This window comes from Rhea pennata, chromosome Z (genome assembly GCF_028389875.1).
Source record: "Rhea pennata isolate bPtePen1 chromosome Z, bPtePen1.pri, whole genome shotgun sequence".
Taxonomy (NCBI): Eukaryota; Metazoa; Chordata; class Aves; order Rheiformes; family Rheidae; genus Rhea; species Rhea pennata.
Genome location: NC_084702.1, coordinates 53623643 through 53647598, shown reverse-complemented (window position 1 = coordinate 53647598; position 23956 = coordinate 53623643). Strand labels below are relative to the sequence as shown.

At 38.6% G+C, this 23956-nt stretch overlaps 1 protein-coding gene across 1 annotated transcript in view; it reads left to right on the top strand.

Moving 5' to 3' along the window:
• The first annotated feature begins 14327 nt into the window (after window positions 1-14327).
• Window positions 14328-23956, top strand: part of ATG10 (autophagy related 10) — an 83110-nt gene continuing 73481 nt past the window's right edge. The window contains exons 1-3 of the mRNA XM_062599466.1: window positions 14328-14389; window positions 16303-16428; window positions 21513-21632. Coding sequence (XP_062455450.1) covers window positions 16303-16428; window positions 21513-21632 — 246 coding nt within the window. The 5' untranslated portion in view covers window positions 14328-14389. The remainder of the gene's footprint in view (window positions 14390-16302; window positions 16429-21512; window positions 21633-23956) is intronic.

Here is a 23956-nt window from a genome sequence, read left to right as displayed (position 1 = left end):
TCAGTTCCAGTGGTCTGATTATCTCATCATCCTGTCTTCGATTCCCTTTTACTCTAAACAATAATGTACATTTTCATAATAATTATACTTTGATTTTCTATACACTCTTGTTTTCATTTGAGTATCTGAAAGAGCCTTAAGTACTATTGAGTTAATCTTCAAAACACCTATTACATTATCATCATCATCCTCATTTTGCAAATAGATGAAAATAACAGCAAGAAGCAAGTAACCTGTCAAAGGTAATAGAGAGAGTTAGTAGCAGGGATGAAACCAGATGTGAACTGAAAATAGATGACACCACCGTTGCCATTAGCCCCCAGTAATCCTCTAGTTTGATAAAGTAGAATACAGCAGCTGTTTCTAAACTGCTGGATACCTACAAAAAGCTGTAATCTCCCAGTGTGCTAACCACTGCTTTTAGCTGCTTCTGTGTCTAAACACTTTTGCCCAAAAAGGGAAAACATTTACCAGACAGACAGCATTCGTGCTATTGAAGACATACATAAAAATGTTTTCTACATAAACAGGATACATTCATCAATAAAACAATATTGTTCAGCTGTAAGCAGGTGAGATGACAGGAAACTTTACAGAGCATTGAGGTAAAGGGGATTAAACAAAAAGTGACCTAGATTTGGATAAACTTTTAGGATGTTGGACAAAGGAGATGGCTGGGAAAACACAGCACTCCCATTGACTTGTATTGAGTGTGTCTCATTTGAATTTGTGCTTGGGGGTACATTCCAGTATAGTTACATACGAAATCACTGCCTCTCTGGCCCCTAAATTACAAATCACATACAGTATGTACACATTGTACATTAGGGATCGACAATTTAAATTTATATCCTATTTTGGCTCTGCTTTTTGAATTCGTCTGTTTTCATGAAAATTCCGAGGAAAAGAAATTTGTCTATTCAACATGATTTAGTTTGAATCTCCTTTGGTTAATTCTTGATTATCTGTGGACAGTATGTGCCAGATGTAGCCTATTTTGGTACAGAGCTAAAAAACCCAATGGACCAAAGTCAGCTCTGTGCAGATCTAGTCTCATTGTCTCAGTGCTGTCCTCCAGCTGTTGGAGGACTGAGGTGCACTGATTCTGCATGGACCTATCTGGCTGGCATGGAAATGGAGCTAATAAATCCAGCTCCACTGAACTTGATTCCTGTACTTGTTTTTCTTTGCACTATTTTTCTCTGTGCTCTAGGAGGACTCACCAGCTCTGCAACATTTATTTGACCCAGAGCACATTGGAGCAGCTGGAGTACAAAGGTGCCAGAGTTGTTTTGCAGAAGTCATTTCATGTCCAGCTCTAGGCCTGTGCTGGCTAAGCAGAAACTCAGTTAGTTCCCTGCCAAGTCACTGCAATACTTTCAACCATGCTCTGTAATACCTGTATTATCTAGGTTTTTCCATTAGTCAGGTATTTCAGCCCCACCATTATTCCAGATAATGGAGAGTAATTGTAGGACTAAATTAATTCTGACATACCTTCATCGACTTCAACAGAGTTACACAGGAGGTGAATTTGGCCCATGGATTTCATTGTTATGTTAAGAAGCTGTCAGTGCCATGTATAGATTAGGGGAGCTGACACTGATGAGTTGGTGAAGCTAAAGTGTGCTATTTCACAGTGTTATTAAATAAATCACTCTAATTTCAGTGACAGTCTGCTCTTCATCCTCCTCTTGTCTTCCTAACTTTCTTGAACTCTTACTGTATTATTTACCGTGTAAAAATGCTGCCTGCATGTGACTAAAGTATGATGACTGAACATCAAGATTCACTGAACTTCAGGGCTTGGATAATCTCTATGCTTTCCCTATGTGAAATATTCCAATGAAATGCAATACAGGTAATGTAACTTCAGTGAAAGAAGTGGACTTACAGCCTCTCATGCTGAGGGTGGATTAGCTCATTTGGGTCAAAGCATTTAGAAATAATAAACAAAATCTAAAAAATTACAAGGTGTTTATTAGAGGGAAAAAGACTGATACCTCAAGACAATGCATTTGGAAATTCTACTGATGTATACATTTAGACAGAAACTTGAAAAATAGGACCCCTCTTAAATCCTTCTTTGCAGTGATTTCTTTGGTGGCAATCTTCAGCAGTTTCTGGATCAGGAAGGTAATCCAGCATGGGTCAGAGTATCATTCTACCTGATATACTCAATGCTAGAAGTTAATTATTGTCTGAATGTGTCTGAATAAATGTGCAATTTTACTGGAAAAAGAATTACAAACTGTATTTGAGAATACCTAAGGAATATAGCATCTGCTTTGAATTCTGAAGGTTTGACAAATTTCTGGAGTGTAGTTCAAGTGAATGAAAAAAGCCTTTGGCCTTGTCAAAATTAGGATAAACAGAGCATTGTTATCATATATTAACTAACATTAGTTAACTGAGAATTTAGTTAAGTCTAGTTTAAAAAAGATTCTAGAACAGGTTAAAATGGCCAGTTTAAAGCTGAGGGAAGAGACTGGATTTAATTTTACTCTGTTTAGCACATTTTTAAAATGAGGCTTCTTGTCTGCATTCAACTTTTACCCTATTATCCAACATCTTCTTTTAACATTTTCCTCTAGTTTTTTTTTTCTCTTTTTCTGACTATTCCATCTTCAGAACAGGTAGTACTGAACTCAGATCTGCAAAGCCACAGAGCTTAACTAAGGTTTCCCTATGTTCACTTTCCAGCTCTTCTGCAGCCCTCTTTTTAGCAATACATGTTAAAAAATGCCACACACACAAATGTAAATTCATAAACACAGTTGGTTTCATGGCATTACTTTAGCAGTTTTGATCATGATACATTTTGAGAATGCAGAATGCTTTTTTTTTTTTTTTTTTTTTTTTTTTTACTCCTTGGATAATTGGTCTTTTTAAATGTACTTCTGTTCATTTGCATTTACAGAATCACAGAATAGTTGAGGTTGGAAAGGAGTTCTGGAGATCATCTAGTCCAACCCCTCTGCTCAAGCAGGTTCATCTACAGCACATTGGACAGGGTTGCATCCAGGCAGGCCTTGAAGATCTCCAGAGAAGGAGACTCCACAACCTCTCTGGGCAACCTGTGCCAGTGCTCTGTCACCCTCACAGGAAAGAAATTCCTCCTCATATTCAGGTGGAACTTCCTGTGGTTCAGCTTGTGCCTGTTGCCTCTTGTCCTGTCACTGGGCACCACTGAAAGAAGTCTGGCCCCATCCTCATGACACCCTCCCTTAAGATATTTTTAGACATTGATAAGATCCCCTCTCAGCCTTCTCTTCTCCAGGCTAAACAGGCCCAGCTCTTGCACCCATTCCTCATAGGGGAGATGCTGCAGTGCTCTAATCATCTTCATAGTCCTATACAGGACTCTTTCCAGTACTTCCACATCTCTCTTGTACTGGGGAGCCCAGAACTGGACACAGTACTCGAGATGAGGCCTCACCAGGGCTGAGTATAGTGGCAGGATCACCTTGACTTGCTGGCAACACTCTTTCTAATGCACTCCAGGACACCATTGGCCTTCTTGGCCACAAGGGCACATTGGTGGCTCATGGTTAACTTGCTGTCCACCAGAACTCCCAGATCCTTCTCCGCAGAGCTGCCTTCCAGCAGGTCAGTGCCCAGTCTGTACTGGTGCGTGGGGTTATTCCTCCCTAGGTGCAGGACCCTGCACTTGCCTTTGTTGAACCGCACGAGGTTCCTCTCTGCCCAACTCTCCAGCCTGGCCAGGTCTCTCTGAATGGCAGCACAGCCCTCAGTTGTATCAGCCACTCCTCCCAGCTTGGTATCAGCAGCAAACTTGCTGAGGAGGCACTCTGTCCCCTCGTCCAGGTCACTGATGAATAGGTTGAACAGGATGGGACCCAGGACTGAGCCCTGGGGGATGCCACTACCTACAAGTCTCCAACTAGACCCTGCACCACTGAAGACAACCCTCTGAGCTCTACCTTTCAGCCAGTTCTCAACCACCTCACTCTCCACTCATCTAACCCACACCTCCTGAGCTTGCCTATGAGGATGTTATGGGAGACGGTATCAAAAGCCTTGCTGAAGTCAAGATAGACAACATCCACTGCTCTCCCCTCATCTACCCAGCCAGTCATGCCATCATAGAAGGCTATCAGATTGATTAAGCATGCTCTCCCCTTGGTGAATCCATGCTAACTACTCCTGATCTCCTTCTTTTCCTCCACATGCTTAGAGATGACATTCAGGATGAGCTGCTCCATCCCCTTTCCAGGGATGGAGGTGAGGCTGACGAGCCTCTAGTTTCCTGAGTCTTCTTTCTGGCCCATTTTGAAGACTGGAGTGACATTGGCTTTTTTCCAGTTCTCAGGCACCCCTCCTGTTCTCATGACCTTTTGAAGATGATGGAAAATAGCCTAGCAATGACATTCGCCAGCTCCCTCAGCACTCCTGGGTGCATCTGTTTGGAGCACATGGATTTGTAGGTGTCAGGTTTGCCTAAATGACATCTAACCTGATCCTCCTCGACCAAGGGAAAGTCTTCCTTTCTCCAGACTTTCTCTTTTCTCCAGGGCCTGGGATTCCTGAGGGCTGGCCTTAGCAGTAAAGATTGAAGCAAAGAAGGCATTCAGTAACTCTGCTTTCTCTGTATTCTTCATCACCAGGGCGTCCACATCATTTAGCAGCAGGCTCATATTTTCCCTAGTCTTCCTTTTGCTACTGATGTATTTGAAGAAGCCCTTCTTGTTGTCCTTGACATCCCTTGCCAGATTTAATTCCAAATGGGCCTTAACCTTCCTTGTCGCATTCCTGCATACTCTGACATTCTTATATTCCTCCGAAGTGGCCTGTCCCCTCTTCCACATTCTGTGTACTTTCTTTTTCTATTTGAGTTTCACCAGGAGTTTCTTGCTCATCCATGCAAGTCTCCTGCCCCTTTGCTGGACTTCTTACTCATAGGGATGCATCGATCTTGAGCTTGGAGGATGTGATGCTTGAATATTAACCAGATGACATTTTTATCCTAAAATGCTATCATGGATTACAGGGCTGTGGTCTGTTTAACATGCAAGTCTCCATGCATCAGTGTGCTCTCTGCTCAGTCTGTCAAGAAAATGCATTGAAAGTCATGAAATTTCTGCAAGGTTGCTGACCGCTTGCTACATCTGTACGAATTAGAAGCCATCAGTGATATTCCTCCAACCTTAGTTCTTGCAGTCTTGTCCATTTGAGAATGCTTTGGGTTCTTTGATGGTGACCAGTACTGCATTGCTGCCAATCACCTACTGTTCACTTCAACATTTTACCAGGATTGTTCCTGATACTTCCCAGCCCTGGCAGGTGATATTTGTGTATTTTTCAGGCAACAGGATTTTTTTCTGTCAGTCCAGTTGGTAGGAAAAAACTCCTAGATTCACTTTTCCAGCTCACTAAACTCTCCATTTATGGATATGCTGTTCTTCCACTGGGCTTCTAAATATCTCATTTGCATACAGTGACAAAACCTCCATTTCAGGCCAAAATGGCCTGAAATGCCATTTCTGCCTTACATTCTGAAACATTCAGTACATTTAAAATTTTGGTGGCAAGCTTGAAAAACAGATAGCACTAATGGCAATAACAGAGGATGTGTTAAGAATCAATCTCAACTTATAACATGCACTGTAATGACAAATTTTTTAGAACAGATTCTAACATTCTTATCATAGTAAGGCTATTCACTTCCTAGATTTTTCACAAATGGGAAACAAATGTAAACCAGTAAGTCACAGGCTATGACCTTATGTTGATGAAGACAATAATGTAATAGGGTTTCTTTCAGTTTTATATCAAACTAGATAAATACATTCTTTTTTCATTGCTTTGACAGATACTTCCAGATAAGAACAGGCTACTAACCCATCCAGAAAGCTAAGTAAGTGAACAGTCCAGCTGCTTAGAAAACAAGAAAGAACCACAGAAGATATGTTTGATAGACAACACAGAGTCAGGAAGACAGGTGGATTCAGCAGCTATGAAAGGAAATTGTGAAGAAAGGTAAGAATGCAAGGGATGCCCTAGATGGTCAGATAAAAGGCCCACATAGCCTCTGATAATGGCAATAGGAGAAGCTACTCGAGGAGAAGCTACTCGAGGAGATCAAATGAGTCTAACCACTTTCTGTGATCCACTCTCCAGCATCCACAATTGTTGTATTAGGGTTGCAACAGTGTAATAAAATGTTAAGAAGCTTTAACTTCAGAGAGGAGGGGACTAAAAGAGAACAGTATAGTCATGGAGTATCTCCACAGTGGATCTCAGCAAGTTGCAGATCTATAAATGGTCATGCAAGTACAAGTGCACACCTCTCCAGTTCCTTGCTGTGTACTTACATTCTGCATGGGACTTGGAAATCTTGGGGAATGGACTGAGAAGTGGCATGGAAAGAGGCCAAAATACTTGACCCTCTGCTTGAACCAATACAAAACATGTTGGATTAGGTATCAGGAAAGATAGACAAGAGACACACCAGCCAACAAACAGAACTGCCACTGAATCTGGTTGCAGTTGTATTTATTGCTTTCTCTGTTGTATATTAACTCCTTTTCGTTTTTTAGGTTTTTTTTTTTTTTTTTCTGCAGCCATTTGGCTTACGTTTCAAAAAGTGCACTTTGAACTGTAACAGGAAGCTAATCACCCCATGACATGCACTAGCACTCTTGAAATATTTAATATTCTTTCCAAGTAACCTGATTTTTCTTACACATATATCTCCAACCTACTATTTATAAACCTGCACTAATATTAACAGGTATATTTTCTGACAGCATAAACTAGTTTAGCTTCAGTATTGTGGGTCCATGTCCTTAGCCCTACAAATGTTTTGTAGGGTGCAGAAGTCCACAGTCATATCCACTCTTTCACCTAACTGACATTTGGAAGTAATCTTGACAGCATCAGCTTGTCTTCAGTCAGTCAAATGGACACTCCAGTACTGGTCTTCAGCTGCTAGGTATGTAACTAAGTTTTCTCCTGGGACCTTTGCAGTTAGAGAAAGATTTCATGAACTTTACTAAGGGAAGCTAGTTGTTACTAAAATAACAGTGAGCGATAATACTCCTTGGGTAACAGTATTACTGGGAAGAATCTCATTCTGTCTACAAGTGTAAGCGTTAGCTTCCTTTGGTGTTGCAGACCTTGCTGTATTTTCCACACTGGTGTTCAAAACACTGTCTTAATCCTCTACCAAATCTTTGTAGAACCAGAGTATATCGGTCTTGGCTGACAACTGTTCCAGGAGGACAAAGTAGGGGCTTCTGTGGTCCCTTAATATCTCTAGAACTATCTGGGGCCATGCTCAGCTACAAAAGCATCTTTCTCTGAGAGTCATTTATTTCCCCCTTTGGGACCATAAAGGGAAAGAGGTTTTTCAAAAATCAAAAATGAAAAGCAAGCTAATTCCTGAAAGGACACCTAGGATGATCTCTAGAAATCCTAAGATCAAATATTTAGATCAAATACATTCCTGGTGTGTAGGATGCAGTGTGTATACAATGCTGTGACGTGAAAAATGTACCCAAGTCAAACTTACTAGGATACAATATTCACTAAACTATATATAGATCTAGATATATATACCTTAAGTTAGACTTTTCTAAAGGGATTCCTCAACAATGTAGTCAGCTGTATGTTAAATGTTTAGATGGTGTTTAAGGCAGGAAAAAGGTTTGATATAGATTGGAAAACAGCCTTGAAGGGATTACTTCAGTCAGTGTAACTTAAAAAAATTGTACGGGAAATTTTTTCTCCTAGACAGCCTGAAATGAGGAAAAATAGCATAGTACTTCCTATGTTTTCTTTCACTTAGCTGCACTGTCAGTACAGGTAAGGCTAATGTCCTCATTCATCGTGCATTTTGTGTCACAGGTAGGACTCGGAGTATACTTTGGTTTGTACCTCAACTAAATTTATTAAGAATGCAGTGCAAAAAAGTAATGATATAAATATCCCTGGATGTGGGTGTGTATCTGCAGTCTGGAATTTGCTATGACAGACATGATGATCTCTTGGTGTCCTTTCCAACATCATAATTCTCTAATAGCTGCATATTAGTCAGATTGGTCCAAAAGAAATGCCAAAACACAATGTATTAATAAATAAGCTTGGGTGTTATATTTTGCTATGTTACAATACTTCTACTACTGTTTTATTTAAAAACACCATTTATTTAAAGTAATGTATTATTAATGCATTTGTTAATATTCCATTTTGGTAGAATTTGAATTCTAGTTATTATTCATTTGTTCAAAAGTATCAACTTTGTAATCATAGAAATTTATCTGCATTTTTTTTTACCAATGGTCAGCAGCAGTATATGATGTCTGCTAATACTTTATTACTTTTAGTTTGGCTTTCAAATGGATAAGTCCTTCACGTATCTTTCTCTGCAGAAAGTGATAGTGGAAGGTGTAATTTTTTTTTTCTTGAGTTTAGGACAGTATCTACTGTTGAATTATTTTGTAACAAAATGCCTGTTGTCCTTCAAGCTTCAGTTATGAAGAGATTCCCTCCTATAATTTTGTCAGTGTCCTTAAGTAACAGTTTTTAACTTTTACAGTAAACCTTCTAGTAAAGCTCAGCATCTTTCCTCTAGATGACATAGCTGATAATTGGTCTGCTCTAGCCTGACATTTCCTATCCAGCTAGCTTCTCTCTTGACCTTTGTCTCTATCCTTTGAGGAAAATGTTCTCAAAACATATCTTCGCATTTTAACCAGATCATTTTGGGTTCATAATATTTTGTAGGAATCAAGAATAAAAATCTCTTTCCTCAACATCAATAGCTGTCGATCTTGACTCACGTTAGTGTTAACTATGAGATGAGGGTTTTATACATGGACCTGTAGAGCTGCACCAGATAAACTAGGTCTTTGGAATAATTTAATCTGGAGCTTTAACACTGGGTTAGAATAGTAATAACCAAGTTATATAAAATGAATCATAGTTCTCATCTAGCTAGCATCTTGAAATATTTCAGATATCGTTGAACTTTGAACTGATTTCAATTTGCTGATTTTAGTAAAACTAATAGTGATAGCATAGTTTTGCTTGTTTAATAAAACAAAACAGACAGGTAGCATCCTGTTTATTTATGATTAACATATGTATTTACTATAGATCCTACCAGACTTCTTTTATGGCACTTTCATATCATCCTCTATTATAATGGCCTTCACTCTGTTTTCCAGATATTTTAATGCTGATTTTCCCATGAAATTGCAAGCAGATTAATCAGAATTAATTTAGAAAATTATACTCTGTGTATTTATCTTTCTCTATCATTTAGTGCTCTTGATTATTCTCAAAGTCCACCAAATCCAATTTCCCTGCCTAGGAGCATCACTTTCGAGGCCTTCAGCTGCTATTATGTTATATTAATGACATGAGTATTTCACAAACCTGTCTCAAATTGCTTTCAATATGTGTTGGTGTAATAGGAAAAAATGAAATAAAACAAGAATGGAACATGAAGAATGATGACAAAAAAGAGACTATGAAACAAATGGAAAAAAACTGAAAGCATGATTAAAATTTTAGAGTAAAATAAATAGAAAAAAAAGTAGAAAAATTGCCCAAAACAGAAGACTGCAAGAATTGCTGCATTATACTAGTACTTTCTTCAGTGCTGGTTGGTAGATGCTGAAGTGGAATAAAAATACCTGTGAAAAATGTATGCTGTTGATACGCCTCTCAGTTTGTTTCCTTTCAGTTTTCTCTCAGAACAATCACAGTACCTGAAAGTAAGTATGTTGAAGGAAGAGATCATGGATCTAGAAAATTTAATTCCATTTTGCCATCCTAACACTGAGTCACTACAGCCTTCAACAGGTTACTTAATTGCGCTTTTTCTACTATCAGAAGGAGAATGACACCACAGGTCTACTTCATAACAGCACTGTAGGAGTAAGTATTAGTTATTTTTGGAAAATAAGGTTTGCATCTCCATTAACAATTTTGAAATAGTAACTCTCTACCTATCAAGCTTTACCAGAGAGAATTTCAACTATGAAGTCTGCTAAACAAACCAAACCAAAGAATGTAGAATATTCTGTTTTTAATTCTTGTTATGTATCACTGGTATAAAATCTCTGCGAGCTCTATTAATTTAATGACAATCAATGAAGAGATTTAAATTAAGCAATCAGCCATGATGGGTGTTTGCTAATACCAATTTCAACTAAAATGAAGTCCAGCATTTCATTGTTGCAGATGTTGCCCGCATATGTAATCCCTCTTAAATTGTAAATATGGTACATTTGTTCCTGTGAGCATATTAGTATAGCAAATGAAGAAAGAATTTGCTATAGCACAAATGATATGTTAGTTTTAAGTATACTGTCTGATAGCCTCATGAGACATAAGCAAGAACATTTTGCTTTGGCTATTCCATTAGTTTTTATTTGGCTTGACTAGCAATATTCTTTTGTTGTAACACCTTGAAACACTCTGGTACTCTTCCTCAGAGTCAGGTACTAGCAGTAACAGATTATTCGCTTGTTTTATTTTACAACATTGTGCAGCATCAGACATCAAGAGCGATCAGAAACCCAAAGTGTAAGAAATAGCATTAGAACTACTGTGAATTGCTCAGGATCTGCATCATGTTAAGGAGGATTTGTGAAATCGAATTTACATCATGTTAACTCCATCAGTTCCAGAATTGCAATGTTACCTTTTTGCTTCAGAGAGTGTTACAGTGAGTGCTGCCTGAATTGTTTGACAGATCAATGGGTTTTGAAAGAAGTTGTTTTTCTTGGGAGTGAATAATAGGAAGAAGAAATGAAAAAAAACATTTTAGAGATCATTCAGTCCACCTTCTGGTTGATGAGGGATTGTTCTCCATGATCTTTGTTCAATGTAATTCTGACAATCAACAAAGCTCCTATTATGACTGTATTTTACTCTCAAGAATTATCAGTATTTTAGAATAAAATGTCTGATGTGCAATTATCTGTATTTGTTTTAAGTATATCAACATCTATGTAGTGACACAAGGAATAGGACTATTGATGCTTTTGTAGGGCAGAGATAAAATAGGAACTTGAAGCATTTATTTAGACAGAGCACAGGCAAGAGGAGAAAAGGAAAGGAGGGAAACCCCATGTAGTGGCCTGTTTTTATGTAATTTTAAACTAGGTTCAAGATGTTTCCCTTCATAAAGGGGCACTCACTACACCTTATTGAAATGTCATGGCTATAATACTGCAGGTGACCCAACTGGTACCAGATACTGTAAGAATTTGCCATGCATCAGATCCGCTCTCAAACAGACAAAAAAGCAAACGGGCAGAGAAGCATGAAACTAACAGCCCAAATTCATCAATAGCTTCAAGACTGAATTCATCTCTAGTAGGTACAGTATCTAATCTACTTGGAGGTATATAGTATTTCACTGATACTGTTTGCAATAATGTATGGATAGCAACAGTGTTTCAGAACTAAGCATCTTAGATCTTCGCTTCTGTAACATGTACAGTTAGTTATGTTTGTCATGAGGAAGCCAGTAAGTCCTAAAAGGTCAACCGTTTATTATTTTTTAACAATACATAGTTAACATTGTGTATGTTCAGAGTAAGGTACATATATAATATTGCCTGTTTTTTATAGATTGAGATATAGAAACAGTATGGCTAAAGCCTGTGTTCACGAAATATGACAACTGGTGTTCAGCTGCCAATTACTGGATGTCCTTGATTTTTACAGGCCTGTATATTCGCAATTTTAAATAATGTAAGTGAATCTGAATACATGGAAACTATGGCTTACTCTTCTGCAATCTTCTATTCATGGCAATACTTTTGCTAACTTTAATGCAAAATCAGGACTCTATCAGCCATTTTTTAAAATCACTTATGTCCTAAATATATGATTCTTGCTTAAGAAAATCCAGACAGTAGCAAAGCTAAAATTAGAATCCAGGAGCTCTAGCTTCCAAGGCAATGCATACTATGCTACACCTTTTCAATAACAGAAGCATTTTCTATTAGCAAAAATGGTTTACAGAATGTATTCTACAAAGTTAAATCTTCCTTCAAAATTCAGTGTCTGATGACAACATTGTTTCCTTACCAAATTTCCAAAACCCAACAACTAAGAGACAGTCAAGAACAATATAAATAGTTCTCAAGAAAATTAAATGACTATAGCATCACAACTTTTAGTTGTGATGATATATCCAAACTACGCCACCACTTTCCAAAATAATATACAGAGTTAAAATAGTAACATACAGAGTTAGAGTAATCTGCTCAAAGCATATCACACAATCATTCTCTAGAATAATACTTTTCTGAAACAAAACTATTTGTATAAAACTCCTGTTGAAAATAAGCAATTTATATGGAACATTTCATTTTTCATGAATACCTGTGAAGATAATATAAATATGAATCATGGTCTGTGTTTGAAGAACAAGGCTATCAACAGCCAAAATCTAGAAAATGGAATTTTAAGAACATGATGAATGGTTTACCTCAAGAATATTTCAGCAAAAATCTTTGGCCCTTGTGAGGTCTCCACACCCAGCAAATTACAAGCAAATGAGGAACTGCACAGTTGGAGAACTTTATAACATAACTAGCTAGAGCAAAGAATCATTTGCATATGCAGGCTTTACACCGAACAGTATGGTTTCCAAAGCTGATGGGACAACTCTTGTTTACTTTTTCTGTAATAATTATAAAATTCTGTAAAATGATAATGTTTTCAGCTAAATTTGTAAAGCCAACACTTTACCTTCTGCTTACATCTATTAAAATACTGTGCATTCTGTATGTACTACTGTTTGCATAGCTTAGTCATCCTGGACAAGAACTTACTATAGAGAAATGTTTGGTTTAACAGACTTGTAATTTTAAAAATAATTTCTCTAGCATTTGCCTAGCACAAAGGCTTCCGTGCACCTCACAAATGCATATAACTAAAAGCAATTTAAAACAGACAACACAGCTAAGTAACAAAACGAATACTGAAATCTACCGAAGGTATCTCCTGAAAATAGCTCAGGATTACAGTTTGGGTGAGATCCCACGTATCTTAAAAAAACAAAAACAAAAAATGGCTAGCTTTACCAGAAAACTGTGTAACTATTTCCCACTTAACCACCATGTTATGTTACACAATAGTGCTCAGGTGATCTGATCATTTTATTTCCATGTTCCACCCTCGTTTTCATTAAAGAAAAGTCGTAATATATCATTATATATTTATATTGTAGGGAGAGAACAGAGATTAAGTCTGCAAAACTAATTAGAAACATTCAAATAAAACTGGCATTGTTGAGCTTCTGGAATAAGGCCAATCTGAACTAAATTTATCTAGCTCTAGCATCTCTTCTTTTTTGGGGGGTGGAAGGAGTACAGAGGGGATAGATGAGAGAAAGTAAGGCCTTCCAGAGGCCTGTTGAGTACTATGGTCTTTGCTGAAAAGTAATGTGTTATATAGCCTCACGCGCCAAAGCCCCATAAAGGATTGGAAGATGGAGCAGATTGGTAATCAAATACACAACATTTCACCTCTAGGTCACTATTTCCTGTCTGTGCTGCCTGGTAGCAACTTTAAAGTTATAACCTGATGTGGGGGAGCTCGAACTTCCTCTGTGCAGTCTGCAGACTGAAAAAGGTATTCAAGTTTCAAACCTGCCTTTTAGAAAGCTCTTTTCTTTAAAAATAACGCAACTAAGAAGTATTTCAGTGTCTTCCTCTCATGGACATTAAACTCACAGACCCTCTGAAGTGCCCACACCTATCTGAGAAAGGGCGGGAGAGCACCACCACCACCACTCCCTGAGAACAAGGGACTCAGAAGCTGCAGAGCAAGTATGAGTAAATCCCTCCTTCCTACTCCTACGGCAGCTCGCCTCACACCAGACCAACTTTACAGGGCGACACAACCAGGCAGGCAGGCAGCCACGACGCGCCCCTCCTTCGCCCCTCGGGGCCATGCCTGCACCGCGGGGGAGAGCCCACGCCCAGACTGCCATAGCCACGAACCCTGCGCCCCACGGCTGCCCGCAGCGAGCACCGGCCGCCAGGCACCGCTAAGCCCCCTCTGAAAGGGGAGGAGGGGTCGAAACTGCCACCGGGGGGACGCTGGCGGGCCAGCGTGGCGCCTCCCCGCCACGGCCTTGCGGGCGCAGGCGACCCGCCTCAGCGCAACGGTTACTGCGCTGCGACCGTTACGTTACGAGCGCCCCCCTCCCCCTTCCTTCCCCCCCGCCGGCGCCTGCGCATGCGCGCACCGCCGCCTCGCCCTTCCCCCCGCCGCGCTTCCCGCGGGGCGCGGTGGCTCTCCGCAGCGCGCGCAGGCGCAGCGGGAGGGGTGGTGCCGGCCGGGTGCCCCCACCTGGAGCCGGCGGGAGGAGGAGGAGGAGGAGGAGGGCGGCACGGTATGTGGCTGGGCGGCGCTGCGGGGCGATTCCTCCCGCTCTCCCCCACGCTGCGCCCGCTCGGGGGCCGTCGTCGGGGGGCGCCGCCGCCCTTTGCGCGCGCGGCGGCGGGCTGCGCCTGGCCGCGGCCCCCGCTGCGGGACGCGGCGCTCGCCGGGGCCCGTGTCGTGTGTCCCCCCCCCCCCCCCCCCCGGCCTGGCGTTGCGCCGCCCCGGCTGCGCTCTGCGCTGCCGCCTCGCCGTCCCGGGGTGGCCCGTGTCGGGCCGGGCCGAGCTGGCAGCGGGGAGGCCGGCCGGAGGGGAGGCGGCGAGCCGGGGAGACCGCGGCCGTCTGCCTGCGCCGCCGAACCTGCGCCAGGCGCCCGCCTGGCCCTCGCCGCCGTGATGTCCGAGTGCCTCCGAGCGCGTTAGCTCGGTGGCACTGATCTGAGCGTTTCTGCTATTTATTCTTCCCATGGTGGTTTAAGAGAGGAAGGGAGGTACGCTGCTCGGTACCAGTCTGCTCGATAGCAGTCTGCTATCTCTTTACATCTCCTAATTTCCTAAAACACATAGCTCTATTTAAAACATATGTGAGAACTGCAGTGTCTTTACATGCACTATACTTACTGCAATTTTGCAATTCATCATCTGGACTGGAAAATTCAGGAATTGCAGGCATATTTATAGTGTCTGTTTTCCATATTTCCTCGTTTTCTATATCCAGGTAACACATACAGATTGGCAGGGGCTTGGGTTAACTGCTATTGAAAATAATGTATTTTGAAGTGCTATATAGATAATTTATGTCATGGACAGATGGGAGGATGTTTCAATTTAGGGCCAGATCCTCAAAAGTAATGAACAGTGCATGAGGTGTTTGGGCCCACTGCAAAAACAAGCTATCTTTTTGTACTAAAACGTGGAGTGGTTGTAATTCCTAATAAATATTTCTATATAGTGCTACAATGATACCTGGTCTCTATGAAAGAACTGAAACAGCCACATTTGTAATACGTTCTCTTTGAAAGTAGAGAAAAAAAGGTGGGGAAACAGAGCAGGTTTTCTGAGATGGTTTTGTCTCATCCTTAAGACTGGAATTGAGAAGCTTACAAGGGGTAGGGAAGGGGCTCATTTGAAGCATGCTGCCATGTTGTCCCCTGAAGCCTAAGTGCTGGGCCATTGGGAGCTGTACTGTCTGTATAAGCAAGAAGAGTTGCTTCAGTGGCACTCTTCAGTGGCCCTTGAGTGGGCTTAGACACCGGAGATGTTAGGCTGGTGCATGTTCTTGGTGGAGTCATTCTGTTCCCCAAGGAAGAGACCACACATCCACAATCCTAAGAGCTGGATTCGGCTTTTTTGTTTGCCAGTTGGACCATTGTGATAAGGGAATCGAGACCACATCTGGAGTACTGTGTCCAGTTCTGGGCTCTCCAGTACAAGAAAGACATGGACATACTGGAGAGAGTCCAGTGAAGGGCTATGAAGATGTTTAAGGGACTGGAGCATCTGATATACTGGGAGAGGCTGAGAGCTGGGACTGTTCAGCCCAGAGAAGAGAAGTCTTGGGGAATGTTACTAGTATGTTAGATAGGAAAGACCTTCTTCAGGGTGGAGGTAATTGAACATTGGAACAGTTTGCCTGTGGAGACTCTGGGGTCTCCATCCTTGGAGATACCAAAACCTGACTGGACGTGGTCTTGAGAAACCTGCTCTAGTTGACCCTGCTTTGAGTGGGGGAGTTGGGACTAGACAGTCTCAAGAGGTCCTTGCCCTGCTGTAGTTGAAGAAACACATCTCTGTTTTAGTTGCAGAAACATAGTTTTTTCATTGTTCTGTTACTTTGCTATTCAATTGCTATGGATCAGTGTATTTTTAGTGTTCATTGCAGTGTTACTGACAGATGTCAATACTAACACTTAGTTTGTTCTGCAGATGTCCTTTAGTGTGACTGGTGAAGAGGACTTCTTTTTGGAAGAAAAAAAATTCAAGCAGTACTGTGAAGAATTTATTAAACATTCACAGAAAATAGGAGATGGTTGGGAGTGGAGAACTAGCAAGGTAAAATAATCAAAGTATCAGTAGATAGTTCCTACCTAATCCTCTTCTCAATTTTTAGATACCCTTGCTGGCCTTTTTGAGCTGTTGGCAATCTTCATAAACTAGAACATCCTTCAGAGTGGTTTACATCACATGAAATAAATGGCATTTTACACAGCTGGTCCAAGAACAAGAAACTGCAAAGGTGATTTAGCTGAGGATGTAGGCCAGTACGTCTATTAAATAGATTAATAGTTCACGAATCCAAAAGCATCTGCTGTGATGGTGCAGTGCAACTTTTTACATAGCAAAGGGGTAGGATTATCCTGAGTAATTTCTGTTTTAATCAGAACTTATCTTTTAAGGAGTATTTATTAGATAACAGAAGCATTCCAAGTAGAAAAAGCACTCGAAACTCCCAATGATGAGGAAACAATCACACAAACCATCTTAGCAAGCCATTCTAATGGTTGACTATACCTAAATTAAAAAAAAAATGCTACTTCTGATCTGAACTGTCTAGCATCAACTTTCAGCCATTGGAACTTGTACATTGTCTGCTAGGCTGAGGACTGATCTTTTGTGAGAATTCTTGTTTCAGTACTTTCAGATTGGAATCAATTCACCCTTTAACCTTGTCTGTGTTAAGCCAGACATATTGAGCTCCTTGACTATTTGGCATGTTTTCCAATCCTTTAATCATTCTTGTGGATCTCTTCTGAATCCTTTCCAGTATATCAACATCCTTCTTCAGCTGTGGACAGAACAAGAAAATGGATGTTGTATCACTGCTAAATTCAGATGTTTTAATCTTCCTACTCCTACCGTGTTTCTTTGCTTATATACCCAAGGATCACTTTAACCCTTTACACAAGAATAGCACATGGTGAGCTCCTATATAGCTAATTACCCATAAACCTTTGCAGGGGTTCGTGCCTAAGGACTGACTCCTTCATCCTACAGTCTTTGTTCTAGATGTGTGACTTCGTATTTTATATTAACATGCATGTTATTTGCTTGCTTACAACTGAGTAAAACCTCTCTGTATTAGTGATCAATCCTCATTATTTACTGCTTCCCCATCATTTTCATACCTCACCAATGATAATTACATATTGTTTCTAGGTCATTAATCAAAATTTTAAGAAGCACAGGGCCAAACTAATCCCACAGGACCCCATTAGAATCACTTCTTTTATGATGATTCTCCATTTTTAAGTTACATTTGAGATCCGTGAATTAACCATTTTTTTCATCTTTTTAGTGTGTGTCATGTTAGTTTTGGATTGTTTTAATTTTTTAATTTCTGCATGTGGAATCTACAGTTGCCTTGTGGAATTCTGTGCATGTGCTGCCACCAATTTTATGTTTATCAACCAAACATGTCTTTTTACCTTGACAAGATCTATTTTTATTAAAAATAATTATATTCACTGGCTTCAATTTTTCATTTACTGAATTCTATATCAAATCTTCTGTTATTTTGCTTGGGATGATGTCAAGCTAATATGCATATGGTCATGCAAACTATCCAGTAGATATATTGTAAAGATATATTGGTACCTGCTGGCATTCTCCCAAGTTCTCTGAAACTTCCAAAGTGCTCAAAGACTTAAAACAAAATCAGCAGTTCTTATGTGCTGATTTAAGAATATCTAATGATAGCCACTTCATGTTACTGTCCTGCTTAACCACTCCTGAAATGAAAATTTCATAATAATTGTAGAATATGGCTACAGCATCTATATTTTTTCTCTAGTAACAACAGAAATATTTTGGACACTTGCTTTTCTTTGCAAGTGTTCTTCATTCCTTTCAAATGCTTCTCTTATTTTCCATCTGCTCTAGAATTTCTTTTTCCCATACTTTTTTTTCCTGTTTGGTGGGCAACATAGTTTCTCTTATATTATCTTGCTTCTCATACCAGTTTTCAACAATGAATAGTTTGGGATATATGCTTATTATTATTAACTGCTTATTTCTTCCATTTACAGAATTCATGTCACTAGCTTTTTATTTTAATGGCTCAATACCATCCTTCGTGAATTTGAGGGATAAAAATCATCCTTGTAACATTTTGAAATGCAAGAAGTCCCAGAGTTAATACATGGTACCACTTTTACATAAATAAATAAATACGTCATAGATAAAATTGAATTTCAGCAAGTAGGAGCTTGATTGTAAATACATTCTGTTTAGAACACATCTGCATTTTTAACACACTGAAAATACTACCAAGTGTTACAATGCACCCTTTCTTACAGGCGATCATTTGAAACTTTAGATTTCAGTCCAAGGCTATATTTATGAGGGATTTATTCAGCAAAGAAAGATGCTGTGAGCCTCTATCGGGAATTCAATACATAGGTCAAAGTTTGAACTTTCTGTGAAATAGGAAGCTTTGCTGGAAGTAACGAAATGAGATAGATTTTTGTTCTCTCTATAAAAAATGTTGAAAGTTTTTTAGTGGGCCAAGTTGGCAACTCCGTGATTTCAGTGTGTGATTAAAAACCTGACCATTGAGAACATCCATTTATGCTATATAATCTGTAAAGAGAACTTTTCTTTAACAAGATGTGTCATTTTTTTTTCTTTTTTTAACAATATATTTGCTATGAGTAGTTTAGGACACTTAATTTTCCTGATGTAATTCACTTGGATCCTATTCCTCATTCCATACTCACGTGAGTAGACCTATTGATAGTAATAAGACCACACAAGTAAACTAGAGATGTAGGACTGTGTTCTTACATTTTCTGTAGAAATTAAACTTAAATGATGAAATGATACCCATTTTTTTTTGTTGAGCTGGCTCCTTTGGCATAAGCTCACATGACCCAAGCAGAACCCTGTGTTTATAGCTTTAGGTGAAATGTTTCTAAACTATGTTATTTTTTAAACCTCTCTCTTCCCCACCCCCCCCGCCAAGAAAGCTATAAAAAAGCCTAAAATACTTCAGTTGTAGGACCTGATGAAAGTGAATTTGGGTATTAATACTGACTGTTATTTGGACTGAATAGTAAATCCCGTCAGTGAATACTGTCCCTCCTCTTGCTTTCTGTTTTATATTTGTTTCATGTTTAGTTAGGTTAATCTAGGTAATGATATCAAAGGCTGTATTGCTTCACCTCTGTTTGTGATGCTCATTTATAAGGCCATTGGAGTAGAAAGGAACTCCCTTTACCCATTTCGAGGATCAAATTCTGTGCTAAAGTATTGATTTTATAATAGGGAAAGAAGTATATAAAATATGCATAGTAGGGAGAATACGTCAGGAGGGATGCTTCTGTTTCCTGCCACCTCTTCAATGACCTCGGATGCATAACTATCAAATGCAGAGACTGCTAACTCCACAGGTTTCCAGCTGTCCACAGATACTTTTCATGGCATTCAAGTGTTATAGGTTGTAAAGGCTATAGAGCTTTGGCTCCTTCTTTCCTCTCTCAGGAAAAACTAGTTCAGGGAGGTGAATGTTATATCCAACCTCCAACCTTTCTATGGCAAAACTTCTTGTGCCTTGGGGCAGTTCACCTCTGTGGGCGGCAGTAGTACTTTCTCTGCTGCTCTCGGGGATAAATACTAATGTAGGTAGCTTTACTCTTGTTGACACTCACAGGAAGCTCCGCAGGAAGGAGAGACTTCAGAGAGCTTTGAATAAGTGACCTTTGTATCGCCAAGTTAGGCCTAATTTTTCTGTCACTGCTGTCCTCTTGCGTGCTTGGCTTTTGATAGAAGGGGATGCTGTTGGTTCTATGGTTGGACTTTCGGCAAAGTTTGGAGGATTCATGCTCTTGATGATATTTAGGGGAAAATAAAGCATATCAGTAAGAGAAGTTATGAGCAAGATAATGCCAAGTTCATAATACTATCTGTACTTTAAAATTCATGGACAAAAATGCAAGCTAACGTTGTCATTTTGTTTCAGGTATGAAACTTGGTAAGAACAGAGTACACAAATAGCTCATAACAGATGCTGGAATTAGATATATTCTACAGTGTCACTGAGAAGACAGCACTAATGTGTCAGAATAGAACACATGTTGATTTAAAACTCAGAATACATGAAATAAACTGTGTCAGAAATGATAGATTAACCAGAGAGTTAAGTTATATTTAAATTTGCAGCCTTGTCAAGCAATTTAATGCTGTATTAATTTTGTAGAGAGACTGTTTTGAATAGAATCCTTTTACATCAGATGTTGCACATATGCTTTCTGTATTTGTTTGTCTAAAAATGAAATGAAACAGCTAATAAAACCCCAATATATTTGTTTCCTTTGAAAAATAAGTCCTTAACGTGGAACTACTGTTCTTTGTGTTCTGTATGTTCTTTCTCCCTTGCAGAGTGTACACAGTGATTTGTTACTAAACTTGCTTCTCCTTATTTCTAATTGACAAAATAATCTTTATATATGTGTGCAGATAGGTCATCAAGGGGGGTGGGGAAGCCCTTAAAAGCTTCTTGTGCCATTGTGAAATTGCACAGGGGTCTTTTGCAACACTATACCATGTTGCCGGGAAAGCAGAATGATAAAAAGGGACTTGGGAGAAGGTATGGATACGGCTTTGTTTTCTCTTACATTTGACCCCCAGAGCTGATCAAGAGAAAGGAATTGTGTCTCTGCACACGCAAATTCTGTTTTTTTTTTAGGAACTTACGAAAGTTATTGGGGGAAGCAGAACTAATATAAACCAAAGTACCAAGAATTGGGAACTTTATACTGGTGTGAATGCATGGCTTGAAATAGGTTTGTCCAGATCATTGTCAGCTGCTTATTTCTGCATGACTTTAATGCACTATCTTCCAACTCTTTGGCACTAATCTTGGTCCCCACATATCAGTTGATTCATTCAATTAATAGCTATATTATTATTTTAATATCTGTATTATGATTCACTGTTCAGGTCTGTGACTACCTTAACACTGAGTTGTCGTCCAAACTACCTGTGGAGATTCTGAAAAGCAATGCAATCATTGGTGCCTACAAAAAGACTTACAACTTATGCCTAATTATCATGCTGTGTTTATGTTCTAGAATAGTGATAGCATTTAGCATTTTGGTTACTTGTGCCAAATATTTTTCTTTTCTGTTTTCTGAACACAGGACTTTGCTGATGGTTATCTTAGTAAAACACACTTCCAAATAGCAAATAGAAATGTCCCACCAGATCTCAAGGAGAAAAACAATGATAACATTGAACAAACGTTATTTATGCATGTTGAAGTAAGTACAGATTTTTGTATTTATAGACTTTTGGGCTTATAAAATAAATCATGAACAGTTTTTTTTTTCTATGTTATACTCTAAATACTTGAATACCTAGTACCTCCAGAAGGATTTCAGCTCTTAAGTTATCAGTAGCTTTTAATAATGCTTCATACAGTTTTATTCATGTATGCAGATAAATTGGAGAGGAAAATTGGGATGAAGTAGAAAGGTTACAGCACCTTATATGTATGATATTTTCATCATGGAAGGATATTTATTTGCATATTAATTCACTAACATTAAGCTTTTTGAAAAGGATCGAGCATCAAGATTTAGTTGTGTTAAAGGTAAATATGAATTAAAGCAAATTTTGAAGTTAATATTAATCTGAAGTGACATTTACTGAAGAAATAAATCATGTATAGGAGTTTTATACTCAGGGCTATTAATATGAGATGTAATTAGACACTTTTCTACTGTGGCACTAATTCTTACAAGTATTGATCAATTATTTTAACCAGTGATGGAAAGAGAAAATAGATTTGGATTTCTTGAAGAAAAATAAACTTCTTTCTTCCAGAAAACAAATAGTGTTCATTAAGATGAATTGATTTGAATAATTATTTGCTTGTTTGACTCTGCATTAGACATCCAGATTATGACTAATCAAGATACAAACAGGAGAAATTTACTCCCTTGTTATGTTGTTACCATATATATGAAAAGAAATCTTGGCTTTTAATTGACTGAAAACAATTCTTTGTATTATAAACTATTGAACTGATTGACATGGTGTATTTTTCAGTTACTTTTTTCTGTGACAATTCCTTCTCTTTTTTCACCAGCACATTGACTTTCTTTTTCCAAGAGAACTGAGCCACAGGGTCTAAAATGAGTATTCTTTAGGTATGATTCCTGAAGGAAATGACACTTACAAAATCATACTGTCTGTTAGTCTATGATATCTTCCTTTCTACTGATTTTTGAGTTCACTGGCTAATTTCAGCCAAATTTTAAAGGGGGGTTAGATAACTCAAAAAGAATTAAATTACAAATTTTCTGAAGGCTGATGAGTGTCTAGAAAGATGATTTTTACTAGCAGACAAAACTCTGCCTCTCTACATTCTGTTTGGCTAGTCAGTGCGAATGTAGGGACTAGCACTTTGGTCCCTCAGAGTACGATGGGGAGCACATAGGTGTTGAAATTGTGTTGTTTGAAGGTTAGGGTTCAAACGACACAAGCAAGCTGGAATGCCTTAGTTCCACTGGTGATAGAACAACTTGATTAATACATACTAAAAAAAAGAAAAGATTTAGAAAATTTTACAAGATTGCTGATACACCAGCTTTTCTACAAATTGGAATCCATGTCGTCTTTAGAATCATTGCTTATATTTGTTTGATAGGTACCAATTATAAGCAGGATATGCGAGTCATCTGAAAGGTACCTGAAGCATTTTAAATTTTCCTTTAATTTAAATTCTAGTATTTCTTAAAATAAAGGTGAATAGCAATGCTTCAAAGGTTGTTACTTAGTTGTCTTTATCACTTTGCATACTTTAGTCTTGACTTGTAAGAACAGATTACTGTTCAGAATTGCTTTTGATAATTGTAACTTTTTTTAAAAAAATGAATCAGGTCTTCATTACAGAGTGTTTTAAATGAACATCTTGTAAAGCTGTTGAGCCCTTCTTTCAGAAAAAAGTATCAGCTCTAGAAAAAGTGTAACAAAAAAGGGGCTTCAGAGGTCTAGTCTTTAATATACTGACTATTAGTCAGTATACTGATATATACTGATTATATATATATATATATTTTTTTTCATATATATATATATATGAAAAATATAATATACTGAAACATGGTTTGAGGTCAAACCCTATGGTTTATCAAGGTTAATACCTTGTTGTGCTATTCTTGAACAATCTGTTATTTAAATAGTTTTTCTTTTCACAAAAACACATTTTACATCCATAAATTAAATGATGTTAAGTAGTTATTACAATCTTTCTAAATTTTATTGATGCATGTTCTAATAAAATAAAGTTCAACCAAAAATACTGATTTTGGGGAAACTTGGAAACTCTACCACTGGTTATGTCTGGTCAATATTTAGCATATTTTCTTAGAAATTTTTAGAAATTTTATTTATATATATTTGAAAACTGGAGGAGCTCAAGAGAAAAATACAGATTTATTTTGCAAAATCTATGGCCATTGTCTGATAGTCCCATGTGGATTTCTTTTTGCTTATTTTAGGTATCTGCAATATAGAGTTGGTTACTTTAATCTTTGTTTACAGCCTGAGGAGGGAAAAAAAGCATTTTTTTTGGTACAGT